This window comes from Peromyscus eremicus, chromosome 16_21 (assembly GCF_949786415.1).
Source record: "Peromyscus eremicus chromosome 16_21, PerEre_H2_v1, whole genome shotgun sequence".
NCBI lineage: Eukaryota > Metazoa > Chordata > Mammalia > Rodentia > Cricetidae > Peromyscus > Peromyscus eremicus.
This window is the reverse complement of record NC_081432.1, coordinates 50,995,885-51,009,826: the sequence shown is the minus strand read 5'-3', so window position 1 is coordinate 51,009,826 and position 13,942 is coordinate 50,995,885. Positions and strand designations below refer to the sequence as shown.

The 13,942-nt window shown below is 39.7% G+C and overlaps 2 protein-coding genes across 2 annotated transcripts in view; both read right to left on the bottom strand.

Annotated features, from left to right (window-relative positions):
- Positions 1-13,942, bottom strand: part of Kcnq5 (potassium voltage-gated channel subfamily Q member 5) — a 133,110-nt gene that overhangs the window by 44,747 nt on the left and 74,421 nt on the right. Inside the window, exon 8 of the mRNA XM_059281420.1 lies at positions 11,348-11,568. Coding sequence (XP_059137403.1) covers positions 11,348-11,568 — 221 coding nt within the window. The remainder of the gene's footprint in view (positions 1-11,347; positions 11,569-13,942) is intronic.
- The window catches only part of LOC131926320 (glutathione S-transferase alpha-3), a 265,294-nt gene that overhangs the window by 202,912 nt on the left and 48,440 nt on the right, over positions 1-13,942 (bottom strand). The gene's annotated exons all lie outside the window — the stretch shown is intronic.

Genomic DNA, 13,942 nt, shown 5'->3' with positions numbered 1-13,942 from the left:
AGTTGTTGGCTGGAAATGTCCCAGATCCTCTCAAAACAGTACAGTCTACTGTCATTGGTTGTTCTTAACTTTCAAATTAGATGGTAGGATCCTGCTGCTGAAAACACCGTACACTCTGGTTAGAGGAGGTGGTAAGATCCTACTGCTGAAAACACCATACATTCTGGTTAGAGGATAGAGAAATCAGTCTGGAAGCTCTCCCCCTGCTGGCTAGCATTCCCAGTACTAGAAGCTGCTATGTAGGCTGCTGGGGGTAACATTTGTTAGCAGTTTTACCCAGATATGGGTCATGTGTACTATAAGGCCAACTTGCCAGTCATGGCATGCTTACTGGTACAATAACTTTTTTTTTTTTTTTTGTGATGGTGGTGGTGGTAGCAGTGGCAGAGGGGGTGGTGGTGATAACTAATTGCTTTCTGATTAAAATTGAGGCCCATGCTATGGGAAAGAACACATGCCTGGTATTATAAGCCAAGTCAAAAATCTATGGTTGTGGAGGTCAAAGGTCCTACCTAGGTGGGAACCTACTGTTGTTTCAATTGATGACATGTAAAATCTTTTAAATATTTATGTTTATAACCTTAGACCAGAGCTGTTAACCTTGGGCAGAGATTCTCTCTTACAGTGGGTGAAGGTTAATGCAGAGTCTTATAGCTCATCAATGTGCTGAGAATACATGACTGAGAAGTGCTCAGATATAAATGGGACATCTATATCATCTTCTCCAAGACCTAGGGAATGTTGCAGAGGAGAGACTAGAGAGAATCTAAGAGGCAGGTGATTGGGAGCAACACTGTGAAATACCTCCATCTGGATATGATATAGCCATTGCAGTCATGAACACAGAGCAGCTAAGCATATCTGTAGCATGAATCTTGAATGGTCTTATTAATAAAATCAAACCCAAGGCCAGTTATTGGGGTGAATGCTGGAAGATCAGAGAAGCAGAACAAGCCACAGCCACCTCACCTTGCCAGTTCCTCAGCTGATCCTGTTTCCTCAGACTGGAAGCCTCTGAGTCCTCATCCAAATGGATCTCAGCTGAACTGCTGCTCAAAAGCCTAAAGGCTTAACCAGACAAAAGCTTCTAGTTCCTGGTCTTCACATCTTATATATCTTCCTGCTTTCTGCCATCACTCCCTGATTAAAGGCTCACTTTCTGGGATTAAAGGCGTGAGTCACCATGCTTGGCTGTATCCTTGAACACACAGAGATCCAGGTAGATCTCTGCCTCTGGAATGCTAGGATTAAAGGCGTGTGCTACCACTGCCTATCCTCTATGTTTTATATTGTGGCTGTCCTGTTCTCTGACCCCAGATAAGTTTATTAGTGTGCACAATATTTCGGGAAACACAGTATCACCACACATATCCCTATAGGTTCTCCACATGACTAGGCACTTTGACATTCTACCATAGAGAGAAGCATCACCAACTAGTCCCCATCCCTTCCTGAGGAATTATTGGTAGTTAATGATTGGCAGGGGAGAGGGCAGCATTTTCTTCAGTTTTAGCCACCAAGGAGTGGCCCAATCTTAACCAAATTGCCAAATGCTCGCTATGCAGGCAATCTTAAATATACTCAGTGGCTCAAAAAAAAAATCATGAAAGAAACAAAGGAACTAATTGGGTATAAGAAATTGTTCAGAGGGAGAGGAAAGGGGATTAGATTGTGTAATGGGAGGTAAATGTAATCATAACACATTGTATATATGTATGGCATTTCTAAAAATTAAGAAGACTAGACATTTAGATGAACAAAATATACATGGGCAGAATATTTAGGATGAAATATGCAACATCATTTCCCTCACCTGAAGGTAAAACTATTTTCTTGACTAACTCAGAAGTTATTGTATGTTGCTTTTCTAATATCCAATCCTTAGGCCTTAAGCTTCAAATGTATCTAGTTACCTCCCCTCACACTTGATCACATGCCTTAGCAAAGTCTGGCCTCAAATCAAGCTACTGACTCATGGATGCCAATCATGGTCCTATTCCCCAGAATAGGAAAAACTTTACAAAATAACATGTGAATGGATAGGTTATAGCACATTTTAGAACCCGTGGGTCGTGGTTCCTTTGACAAACCTCTATCTCCAAAAAATATTTGCATTATGATTCACAACAGTAATAAAATTACAGTTATAAAGGAGCAACATAAATAATTTTATCAAAATTAACAGCATAATTTTGACGAAAATAACCACAACACCAGGAACTGTATTAAGGGTCTCAGCATTGAGAAGGTTGAAAACTACTGTTTTAGAAGAAATACAGACATAAAGTGGCCTTTTTACTGTCTTTGAAAATCCTGCAAGCTGCTTGGAACTCCTTTGGTTGTTTTGCTTCTACCCTGAAGAAGTGAGCATATTAATACACAGAATCAAATGAAAGCTCACAACACGGCCCCACGGTGGGAGAGAGCCATCTGCAGCAGTCATAGAGAGGGGGAAGGTTAGACACTGATATTGCAATAAGTTTAGATGAAAGGATTCAAAACTAAGACTGAAGCATACAGTAGGTTGTAGCCCCACCCTCAGTGACAAGGAGCTGTAACTACCACTGAAGAAAGCTGTGGAATCTGAAATCTTGGATCAACGAATAACCTAATCTCTGGCTCACATATCTGCCATGAATTTGCTTGTCACTGGGACTGAGGAACTCTGAAGCTCCATCTAAACACTTGGCTTCCACTTCCTCATCACTCCAGCAAAGAGTTCAATGCTGGAGTGATGGTTTTGAAAACATGGAGACAGATCTACCTATAGGGGTCTCAATGATGATGTTTGCTTTGCCCTCATAGGAAAAAACATCAACTACTCAGGGTGTATGAACTGGAGAGTACTGGAGCATGAAAGAAGCTATAGAGCCCACAGGCTGCAAAGGTAAGTGTGGCCAGCAGAGGCTCCTGTTATACAAGAAGGAACGCTTCCAAAGAAAAGAGATCTGGCAGACATCTGACACTTGACTGTTGATTCAGCAACAGCTTAAATAGACTGCTTTCACCGAGCCTCTGGGGACTTGCTTTTGGAAGTGAGCCCTGGATGTCAGCCTCATAGACCGTTAAAATACATTACATTAACAAAACAAATCCAAACAGGGACTTAGTCCTAACAGGAAAACAAGAAATGAAAAATCAAGGCAATGCAACTTCTTCAATAAATTAACAGTGCTACTGTAATGGATTCCATTGAGAATGAAATAGCTAAAATCCCAAAGAATTAAAAAGTATGATTATAATGAGGCTTCACCTAATAAAAAAGGGGGTTGAATAAACTTTTAAATTAATTCAAAGATAATATAAATAAACATCTGAGTAAAGGAAGAAAGATGATGCAGGATGTGAAAGAGGGATTGAATAAGGAGATAGCAACACTGAAAAAATTAAATAAAGACTTTGGAACAAGTATCTCAACAAGTTGAACAACTCAGTAGAAAACCTCGTCAATAGATGAAGCAGAGTACAGAACACCATGGACTGAAGATAAGGTAGATAAACTAGAAGTTCATGCAACACTAAAGCAAGAAGCAAAATATGAACAGAACGTGCAAGGTTCCTGGACACCATTAAAAGTCAAAGCTTACCAAGCACGGACCAAGTGTGAGTGAAAGGCATATAAAACATACTCAACAATGTTGGGGAAATTTTCTCAAGCATTGGAAAAGAGATGGTTGTCTAGCTCTTAGGAGGCATTTAGAACATCAAACAGATAAAAGAAGAAAAGAAACTTCTCACATCATATTGTATTTACATTATATATTTATATTTTATATTACATTATATTTAAAACACCAAGTACACAGAGTAAAGACTATCGAAAGCTGCAAGAGAAGTGTCTAGTCAAAAATGATGTAAACCTATCACATTAACAGCAGATGTCTCAACACAAATTCTAAAATCCAGGAGGGCATAGAATGTGGTATCAAGCACTGAAAGGAAATGACTACTAACTATGACTGTTGTATTCAAAAAAGCCATTGTTGAAGGAAAAATACCTTTCCATGATAAACACAAACTATAGCAATTCATGATAACTGAGGCAACACCACAGAAGGGAACAAACTATCAAGATGATATAATAATTCAAATCATATATGCCCTGGACATCTGGACAACCAATTTTATGAAGCAAATACTATTGGGCATAAACTTAAACAAAATAGTGATGGACAGCACTGATACTATACTCTGACTAATAGGTAATCCAGATTTAAAATATCAACAAAGAGAGATAATGAATCTTCTCCATGAAAGAGCCCCTTAATAGGTTATCCAATCCCAAGAAGTCAGCACTAAAAACATATACATATGGGCAACACTAGATGGACTCATCAGGCTGTATTTACACGCATGCGCCAATAATAAAGATGAAGAGGTCATGAATTTGAGAGGAAACAGGAATATGGGAGGAGTTGAAAGCGAAGAGAAGAAAATCAGAAAATCAAGTAACTACAGTACTTATATATTGAATTATCAAAAAAAATTAAATAAAAACCATCAAAAGAATATCAGTTAAATGACCCTGTACATCAAGAGGTATCTACAGAACATCTACATCTACAAAACAATTTGTCCAAAAGCTGCAGAATATATGTTCTTCTTAGCAGCTTCTAGAACCTTCACCAAAACAGGCCAGACACTACTTTTATTTTTTCCAGTTTTCTTGTATTTAAGGACATAAAGCAAGTGTTACAAACAATAAAACTGAAAAACAAAAACTTGTATATTCTATTTAATCACAAGAGGAAATTTAGAAATTAACTGCAAGTGGAACAGCAGAAAATAGAAGAACTTAAAGAGACTGAGCAATTCATTGATGTTTAGTGGGCCATCAAAGAAATCAGGAGGGAAAAACTTTAAAATCCTGGAATCAAATGAAAATGAAAACACAATGTTTCAGAACCCGTAAGATACAATAAAAGGGATCCTGAGAGGGAAAAATTATAGCTACAAACACATTAAAAAATCAGAGCTCTTACACAGATAACCTAATATGTATCTCAGGGACTTTCAACAACAACGACAACAACTGAATTCCAGGCTGCACCCCACCACCCCATGCTAAGCACAGCCATTAGCAAGCATGCATAAGGGCATTAAAAACATTACATCCTTGTGAACAGCTAGAAGGTGAAGTACTTCCAGCAAAGGTTACTACTGTTCATCCCACGGGATAAAACTTTTCATGGTGGAAAATAGAAACCAAAGGTTATCTGTGAAGAGCAAGCTCAGCAGGGAGCCTACCTGACTCCCTTGACTGACTTCCCCCTTTGCATTCCGGTGGATGTTTGTAAGCCCCTGATTTAATAAAGTTGCTTTGGGTTGTTCTCTCAGGCTACCAGAGCCATCTCTGCTGGGTGTTTTAAACTGATCTGATAATATTTTGCTATCTATTTGCTGCTCTTATCTATCTGCTACTTTTTTTTTCTTTTGTTTACTAGTTAATAAACTCACGCATTAACTGCAAGCGCACCTATTGTATACCATATGTACAGAACACATGTTTTCTCCCAAATGTATAATCTAGACATAATGCTATAGATACATGAAACAAGAAGGAGAACTATTTGGGGAAAAAAAATGAAAGAGATTAGTGGCAGTTGAAGGTGGACAGGGAATGTATAGATAAGTTATATAAATTACATGCTATACTTGAATGAAAATTTCTTTCTTTCCTTTAAAGCATTATTTATTTAGCTGGGTGTTGCAGCAATGCCTTTAATCCCAGCATGATGGAGGCAGAGGCAGGTGGATCTCTGTGAGTTCAAGGCAAACCTGGTATACATAGTGAGTTCCAGGCAAGCTAGAGCTATGCAATAAAACTGTCTCAAAAGACTCTATCAATCTATCTGTCTATCTACCTATCTATCTGTCTTCCTTCTTTCCTTCCTTCCTTCCTTCCTTTCTTTCTTTCTTTCTTTCTTTCTTTCTTTCTTTCTTTCTTTCTTTCTTTCTTTCTTTCTTTCTTTTCTTTCATCTACCTACCTACCTACTTCGTGTGTATGTGTATGTGTATGTGTGTATGTGTGTGTGTGTATCTAGGTGTATGTATATGGATTGTGCGCATACATTGCTCATGAAGCTAGAAGAAGATAATGGATCCCATGGAACTGGAGTTAGTGGTGATTGTGATCCACCATGGGGATACTGGGAACAGAACCAAGGTCTTCTGCACTAGCAGCAAGTGCTCTTAACCAATGAGCCTTTTCTTCAGTACCCCCTCCCTTCTTCCCTCCCTCTTTTGAGGTAGGTTCTCAGTGCCTCATGTAATTCAGTCTGGACTCTAGCACACTATATAGCTGAGGCTAGCCTGGAAAACCCGATTGCTCTGCTGGGATCACAGAAAACTGCCACCATACCAGTCAATGGATATTTCTTATGTTATCACTTTGTACAGAACATTTACACAAAAGAAATGTTTTTTAAAAGAAAGGTAACAAAAATTGTAGAGAAGTAAAGCTAGAGCTCCTGAAATTTCTTATTATGAACTCTTTTATAATGGTATTATAACATAAATCACATTATTATTTAAGATATTCTAACATGCTTGATTTGTGCCCACAACCAAACGCATCCCTAATGGTACATTAGCTGAGGAGAGAGAGGAACATGAACAGAAGAGAGAAAAAATATCAATAGTTGCAGGGACAAAGGGACAGGACTTAAGGGAACCTAACCTTTGGAAAGTATTCATCATTTTTAGTTTACTTAGACTCTGCTAAAGTGGACCTTTCTTATCCCCTGCTCCTAGACGGCGTCAATCCTTCAAAAACATCCGGTGAGATTGGAAGTACCTTCCCTAGCAGTCAGCAGTATTCTTGAGTATTGCTTAGCAGGATAGTATTTTTCCCCTTGAGCAGAAGCAATGCTGACCATGTTAAATCAAGCGTGCTGGCTTATGTTTGTGGCAGCTGGGACTTTGAGAAAGAGGGGACAGAAGAGTGACAAGGCGACATGACTTGTTGGCATGGGTCATCTGGACTGAATGAAAATGGAAGAATGAAAGCAAGGGCTGGCTAAGAATGGAGAGAGGAACTAAGGGTAAGACGTGGAAGGAGAAGTTAGCGTTATCTACCTGGAGTCCACCGTGGCTATGCCTGTACAGAAAAACCATGAAATTCCATCGCCTGGGTGCGTGCTACAGTGCCCTTTCTTATGCCCGTTAAGTCTCAGGCTAATTACTTGTTTTTAAGTCTCAGTTTCCCCATCTAAGAAATGGCAATAATAATGTTAATTACTTCATAACTTAGGAATGCAATCTCCATTTATAGAGATAAAGCATTTAGAACAATGTATGAGGAGTCAACAGAAGTTACTTCTGTCATTATAATCCTATGCTCTCAGGATACAAATATAATTTCTGTGCTACCTGAATTCTAAAATTATTCAGAGACACAAATGCAACTAAATTCCTAGTGTGGCATTTCTGCCAGGTATTTTAGGATTTAGCAGATTTGAAGATAGCATTCAGGTCACCTTGATTAAAATATACCTGCTATGAGACTACATGCCATTGTCTTTAGAATTGATTTTCTTTCTTCTGCCATTTGTATATTTCTAGATCCAATATCTGCCAGCTACTTGCCATTTCTTTGATAATCATGAGTTTGAGATACTGGGAGACACTTGTGACTTTCTTAAGTATAACATGTTAGTCTTATTAAAGCCATGACAAGGAAAACAAGTGGATATTTAATAAGCTTGTGTATGAGTCGTTACATATACCAGATTCATAAGGAGCTGTTAACACTTAAAGGATTAATCATAAATTTCTTTTGTTTTCCATTTATAACTGTCATTCAGAAAAAGATGATTTTTTAAATGTAACTTTTAGTTATTAACTCACGGGCACAGCAGGATTTCCATTGTTTTCCCTTCTATCCATGCACACTCTTTGAGAATGCCAATGGGAGCCTCTGAAAAGAGCTCCAGAAGTGAACAAACGAACAGGACCTGGACTAATTGGGAGTCAGCTGTAGTGTTGTTATGTATTATTTTCTATGAGCAGTAAGTGGATTTTAGATATACTCATAACCTGGAGAGACACGGAAGAATGAATATATATATATATATAATATATATATATATATATATATATATATATATAATGTAATTGAAGGCCACATTTACTTGATAGCTACTTTATTTTTTTTCTATGAAAAATGTACTTCAAAATTTCTAAGACCCAATTTCCAGCTAAATCATAAGTAAAGACTCTTGGCTATTGGATTAAATGAGGAGTCAGGAGCTCCCATCTCCTGCCAGTGAGGAGCCCTCAAAGCTTCTTCAACGGGACAGCAATCAGCTCTGCCTTCACTTGGGGACTTCAGAATCAATTGAGATGGGGCTCAGCCCGGGGAAAGTAATTCTTTTCTAAGCAAACAGAATTGCACTTGTATGAAATGATCTAGAAAGTGTATGACATGAAACCTTTCCAATCTGTGAAGAATAGGACCTTTTCCCCCCTTCCTTTTTTGTATCTGACTTCTGAGATACGTTTGGAGATACAGAAAATGCTAGGGTAGGTAGTGCCAATTCCAGTAAGTCTTTGAAACCCTCTTTTCTTCTGGCCAAACAGTACAACTAGAATTAATTTTCCATGTTCAAAATCCAGTTTCTACGAATTTTATAATTAAATGTGCTCAGTCAACCGTAATGACCTCACGGCAAGGAGACGAAGAAAGGTTTTGAATCTCACATTATCAGAATAAGGGTCTATTGCAATGTGTACTAATTATATATTTAGTACAGTATGATCCCAGGGTCAAGGTGGAAGACATGGATGCCCCGAGCCTGCCAGGGAACTTGTTACATAAGCAGTGGATCTGCCAAGGTGCTGAACTGTGTCTGCCTTTCCCAACTCATGTGTTGAAATCCTTATACCCAGTGCCCTAAATGCTACTGTATTCGGAGTGATTGATCAAGTTAAAAATGAAGTTTTAAGGTGGGTCCCGATCCATTATGATTCATGTTTCATACAAAGAAGAAATTTGGACACAGACAGGTAAAGAGAAAAGGACTATGTTTAGATAGAAGGACCATGAAGAAAGATGCCCTTCATAGGAACCACCTTTACCAACACCTTAGACTGAGACTTGTAGCCCCAGATTGTGAGACAATGGATTTCTGTTGTTTAAAGTACCCAGTGGGTGATACTTTGTCATGGCAACCCAAGGAACTCATACAAGCTGTATTAGCAGCTGTTGAACATCCCTGGAGGTTCTTTGTCTGCACAGAGTGAAGGCTGGTCCATAGCAGAGACCAGGTGCTCCTCAGTAAGGATCATCTTGAAGTGAGAAGTTTGGTACCCAATAGTTCAAGGACTGTTAGAGTAGGAGGAAGGGAGAGACAGTATGTGGAGGAGATAATTTTTTTTTAGTGTACCAAAAAGTCCTCCTTGAATTTCTTACTACGAAAGTGTCACATGTTCATTGTAAAAAGTACTGAGAAATACAGGTGAAGAAAATGTAGAAACAACATACTTGTGATCTCATTTGTTTTTCAGACTTTTCCGTGGAAACACAAATCTGTGTACGTAGTAATAACATACATGTAAATGCACATATCTGCAAACACTCTGATAGGTTTTGCTGTGTAGGTCTGTAGGGTCAGACCGTCCTTGGTCTCATGATCTCCTGCCTCAGCTTCCTAAGTCACAGGCATGCATTCTAGGCACGCGTCATGACATGTGGCCAATAGTCACCCTTTCCCATCAGTAAGACTCATTCCCAACATCTGATACTGTGTCGTGCAGCAGTTATATTCTAGAGGCGGTGCTGGTAGGTGGATGTGTCTAGTGTTTGGCATATGCTACGGGCTTTGATATCTATTTGCCAAACCACCTTACAGGAAGGGCGTATCCATTTTTATTATTGTCTTTTTTTCAAGTCCAGCAGAAAGCCTGTTACCAGTAACTATAGACTTAGTTGCCCAAAGGCTATCTGCGAATTTCCTCCTGGAGAGCAAAGTAAGGAGAGTAGAGGACACTGGAAGCTGAACTAGCAGTGACTCAGGGTGCTGCAAGTGGCTTGATGAGGAGCACGCAGCACCAGAGGATGAGGCATTTCCCAGCTTAGCAGAGCGACAGGTGAAAGCAGGCATGGCAGGATCGGCATGTCCTTGCCGCTGAGATGGGAGCCATTATCCCTGCCAGGTAGGGCCATATCAGGTCAGCATCCAGGAGACTATTTGGAGAACATGACACGAGTAGGGTTGTGGAGAGTGAAGAAGTGTGAAGGAAGGACTAGCCCTGCTCACTTGAGAGGGGAAGGGCGGTCTCTGAGGACCTCTGAGGAAGCTGGGAAGGGCTGTCAGGGGGAGGTTGCAGGGGTTGACTGCAGGGATCTGTGATCACACTGCAGCTATGACCCCAGGCTGTTCGTCTTGTCCCCCGAGCTTTGAGAGCCTGGGAAAACACAGGTTATGCTAGGGAACAAGAGAATAAGGCCTGGTGACCTTTGCAGTTTGTATGCATTAATGGAAGATGCTATTCGACTCTGGTTCTTTGCCCAGCATAAGGGATCCCAAGGGGGCACACTTAAAAGGAAAACTGAGTTAATTTTTGAATGAAAAAAGTATTTCGTAAACATGAAAATTATGTGTCATTCAATAAAATGTTGGCAAGAAACCTTCTGCCACGTGAGAAGATAAAATAGGTTCACGCCTCTTGGGAGAGGATTTCATTTATCATTAGAAGGCTGCAGAGCTCTGCACAGGAGCAGTTCACAGTGAGCAGCAGTCTCTAGGTTTGTGGTAGATGGACTGTGGGAGAAGGGAGAAGAACATTTTCCTTGTGTCCAGAAGGGAGCTGCTACTGTTCCCATTTCAGGATACTCACAAAGTGCCTGCTCATCCTTTTACTTTGTCTTTGCTGGCCAGACATAACACACACTAGCAGGGAGGTCACAGTAATCTTGAAATAAATACAGTCTAGATAAGAGGGAAGAATTAACAAAATGGTTCCTCCTTCCTTCCTTCCTTCCTTCCTTCCTTCCTTCCTTCCTTCCTTCCTTCCTTCCTTCTCTTTCTCCCTTTCTCTTTTAAAATGGGGTACCAGGCATGGTTTAAAATGGGGTACAGGCGTGAAACCCAGGATCTTGCACATGCTAAACTCTAACCTCACTTAATATTTCTAGCCCCCTTGCCTTCTCTGAGATGTAGATTTAGCTATCAAAGTTGCTTCTCAAAACTAATTTATCTTCTGTATATTCACCCACAGCAATGAATATATTTCCAATAAAAATAAACAATTTCTCATACCTTCAATAGCACCACAGAGAAGGAATCATTTCACAACTGCACAGCAGCCTATCAAGCTAAAAATAGTCATGAAAACCAAGCTTACCGTCTATCACCGGCTTTGGCTGCGAACTCTTGAGGCGTAGTGAGGGCCTGAAGCGGGTTCGGTCATTGAAGCTCCAGCTCTTCTGCACTTTGGTGGGGCTGCCCTCAGCAGTGATGTCTGTGCTCGGGGACCTCCTGTCACCTACCGATGCTTGCCTGCTCTTAATGCTTTGGCCTCTTGGGCTAGCCATGCGCACTCGCTCCTTAAAACTCAGCTTCTGACTGTGAAGAACAGAGCCATGATTATTCCACCTCAAAAACTCCCTTCCATTCCACATGGTCAAATGATTTGATGGAACTATATAATGTCATATACACCAATAGGCAAGAGTGTGTTCAGCAAGTAGGAGCATAGAAATAGAGATTTTCCTTTTTGAAAAAAAATTAGCTTTATTTGATCATGGTGTTTGTATTCATTTGTGATTGGTCTCACTCTTAGGGGTATATGCATGCTTCTTGCATTTATGTAGGAAGAAAAGAGACCAGGTACAGCAGTTTGTACCCAGTTTCACTGAAGATAATCAAGAATGGGTGTGGAATTCACTTTCAAAACTGTTGGGTGATTTGTAGCTTTCCCTCCACTGTTGAGTTTTTTTTAAAGTACTTTTTTGTTTGTTTGTTTGCTTGGGAGATCTTCCTTTGTAATTCCTAAACATCTCTACAGGTAAACAGGGATGATGATTACATATGTACCTACATTCAGCATGCATTGTCTATCCCAGGCAAGATTATGATGTCCATAAATTCATGCAGTCTCAAAGCAATTGACAGCACTGCACACGTATATTAAACGCACAACACTTGACATTACATTCTTCATTCTTGGGAAAAGAGACCACACAGGGTGGAACAGCCTCAACATGTAATGAATGGGATGATTGACAGAAGGAGATGCAATGCTCACTAGCACAATTTCCTGCTATGAACAAGCTATTGATTTGCTGTGGCAGCTACTGGTAAAATCACATTCATTTAAACATTCTGTTCTCTGATGCTAGGTAGGATTGAGCAGCTGTGGGCTGATCGAGGATGTATTAACAACAAAATCCCAAACGCATCTTCTCCCTTTCGTGGTTAAGACATGTGTCTTGTGTGATGTGCTAGGAGAAGCAGGTAGGAATCATGGGCTGTGGAGTTCTCTGGCCCATGTGAAGACAAGAGTAACAGAGCTAAGGGGGTTTCACAGTAATCAAATGAACTGTGGAGAGTGTTGCACGCCCCAATTGTGTTTTCTTGTTTCATTTATAAAGTGCTGTGCTGTTGATTAGAAAGCAGCACATTATTATCAATGTGAGGGGCCCAGTGCTCTTCGGGGGCTGAAGAAATAATGGGGCAATGGATCTGAGGGTGAGTCGCTTAGCACAGCTCTTGTGAGTCATGCTGCAGCCTTTGTGGGGGATGAAGGCAGCGTGCTTATGGATAAGGACCGTCTGAGACCAAGTGAAGGCCTTGTCTCTTCCACTTACCGAAGTGTCCACTGTCCCCAGCTGCAGCATGCCAACAGCAAATGTGTTTAGTGGATATGTGTTTGGCAGCTAACAAGAGATAGTAACATTTGTTTTCCCGTGCCTAGTTGCTTAACATCTGGTGTTCTAAAAAGGTACCATGTTTAATGGAGATTTGCTTACATGAAACAAATCAAATCATGAACAATGGTGGTCCGAGAGTCCGGTTAACACTAAAGGAATTGACCATGCAACTGACATCTCCTGTCCCAAATGCAGACACAGCCACTTCCAGCACAACCAGCTGAAGGCACATGCAGGCTGGGCAGTTTTGTGATGAGGTCACGTGGGTTCAAGAGCTCTGTACAACAACAGCCCCATCAATCACAGGGTTTATCTGTACTTGACAAATGTATGATTGAAATGATAGATTACATTAAACAACAGCAACAGAAAACATCTTAAGACCACATAGTTTTATACTCTTGTTATTTAGAGAAATCTGTCGAAGTGATAGGTCAAAAATGTTTACTTTGCTCTAAAAAGTTTTTAATTACAAAAATTTCCAATCTTTTTTTTTTTTTTTTTAAATTCAGTGCATCTGTACAGACATGTGTTCAATTCTGCACCTTTATTTTGATGAATGGCTGCCTCAATTAGACAAAGCCACCGCTTCAAGTGCCCTCACTGCATTTGATTTTTGTCTCTAACCTTTCTGGAATTAATGCTAATTACATAGAAGGTTGAGTTTAGAAGCCAGAAAGTGATTTTTCTCCCACTTCCAAGATAGATCTCTTTCCTATCCAAACTAAATGAACAAGAAACTGGTTAAAAAAAAATCATAAAACAATTAACCTAGCTTTTATTTTATTCTTTTTTAAGAATTACAATTTGAAAAAGGTGGAAACTTTCTAAAATAAAGCAGCATCGAATTTACCATGATTTATTTGTGATGACAAGAATGTTAAAAAATTGCTCCTGTAAAATGTATTAATGACACCTCTATAAATTAGTGAAAGGTGGGAGAATAATCTCTAAATCTCAACACATTAAAATTGATATAAATTAATTCTAGGTACTGTTTCCTTTTTGGTTTCTTTAAATTTATTTTATTTTATGTGTTTGGGTGTTCTGTCTGTCTATATATCTGT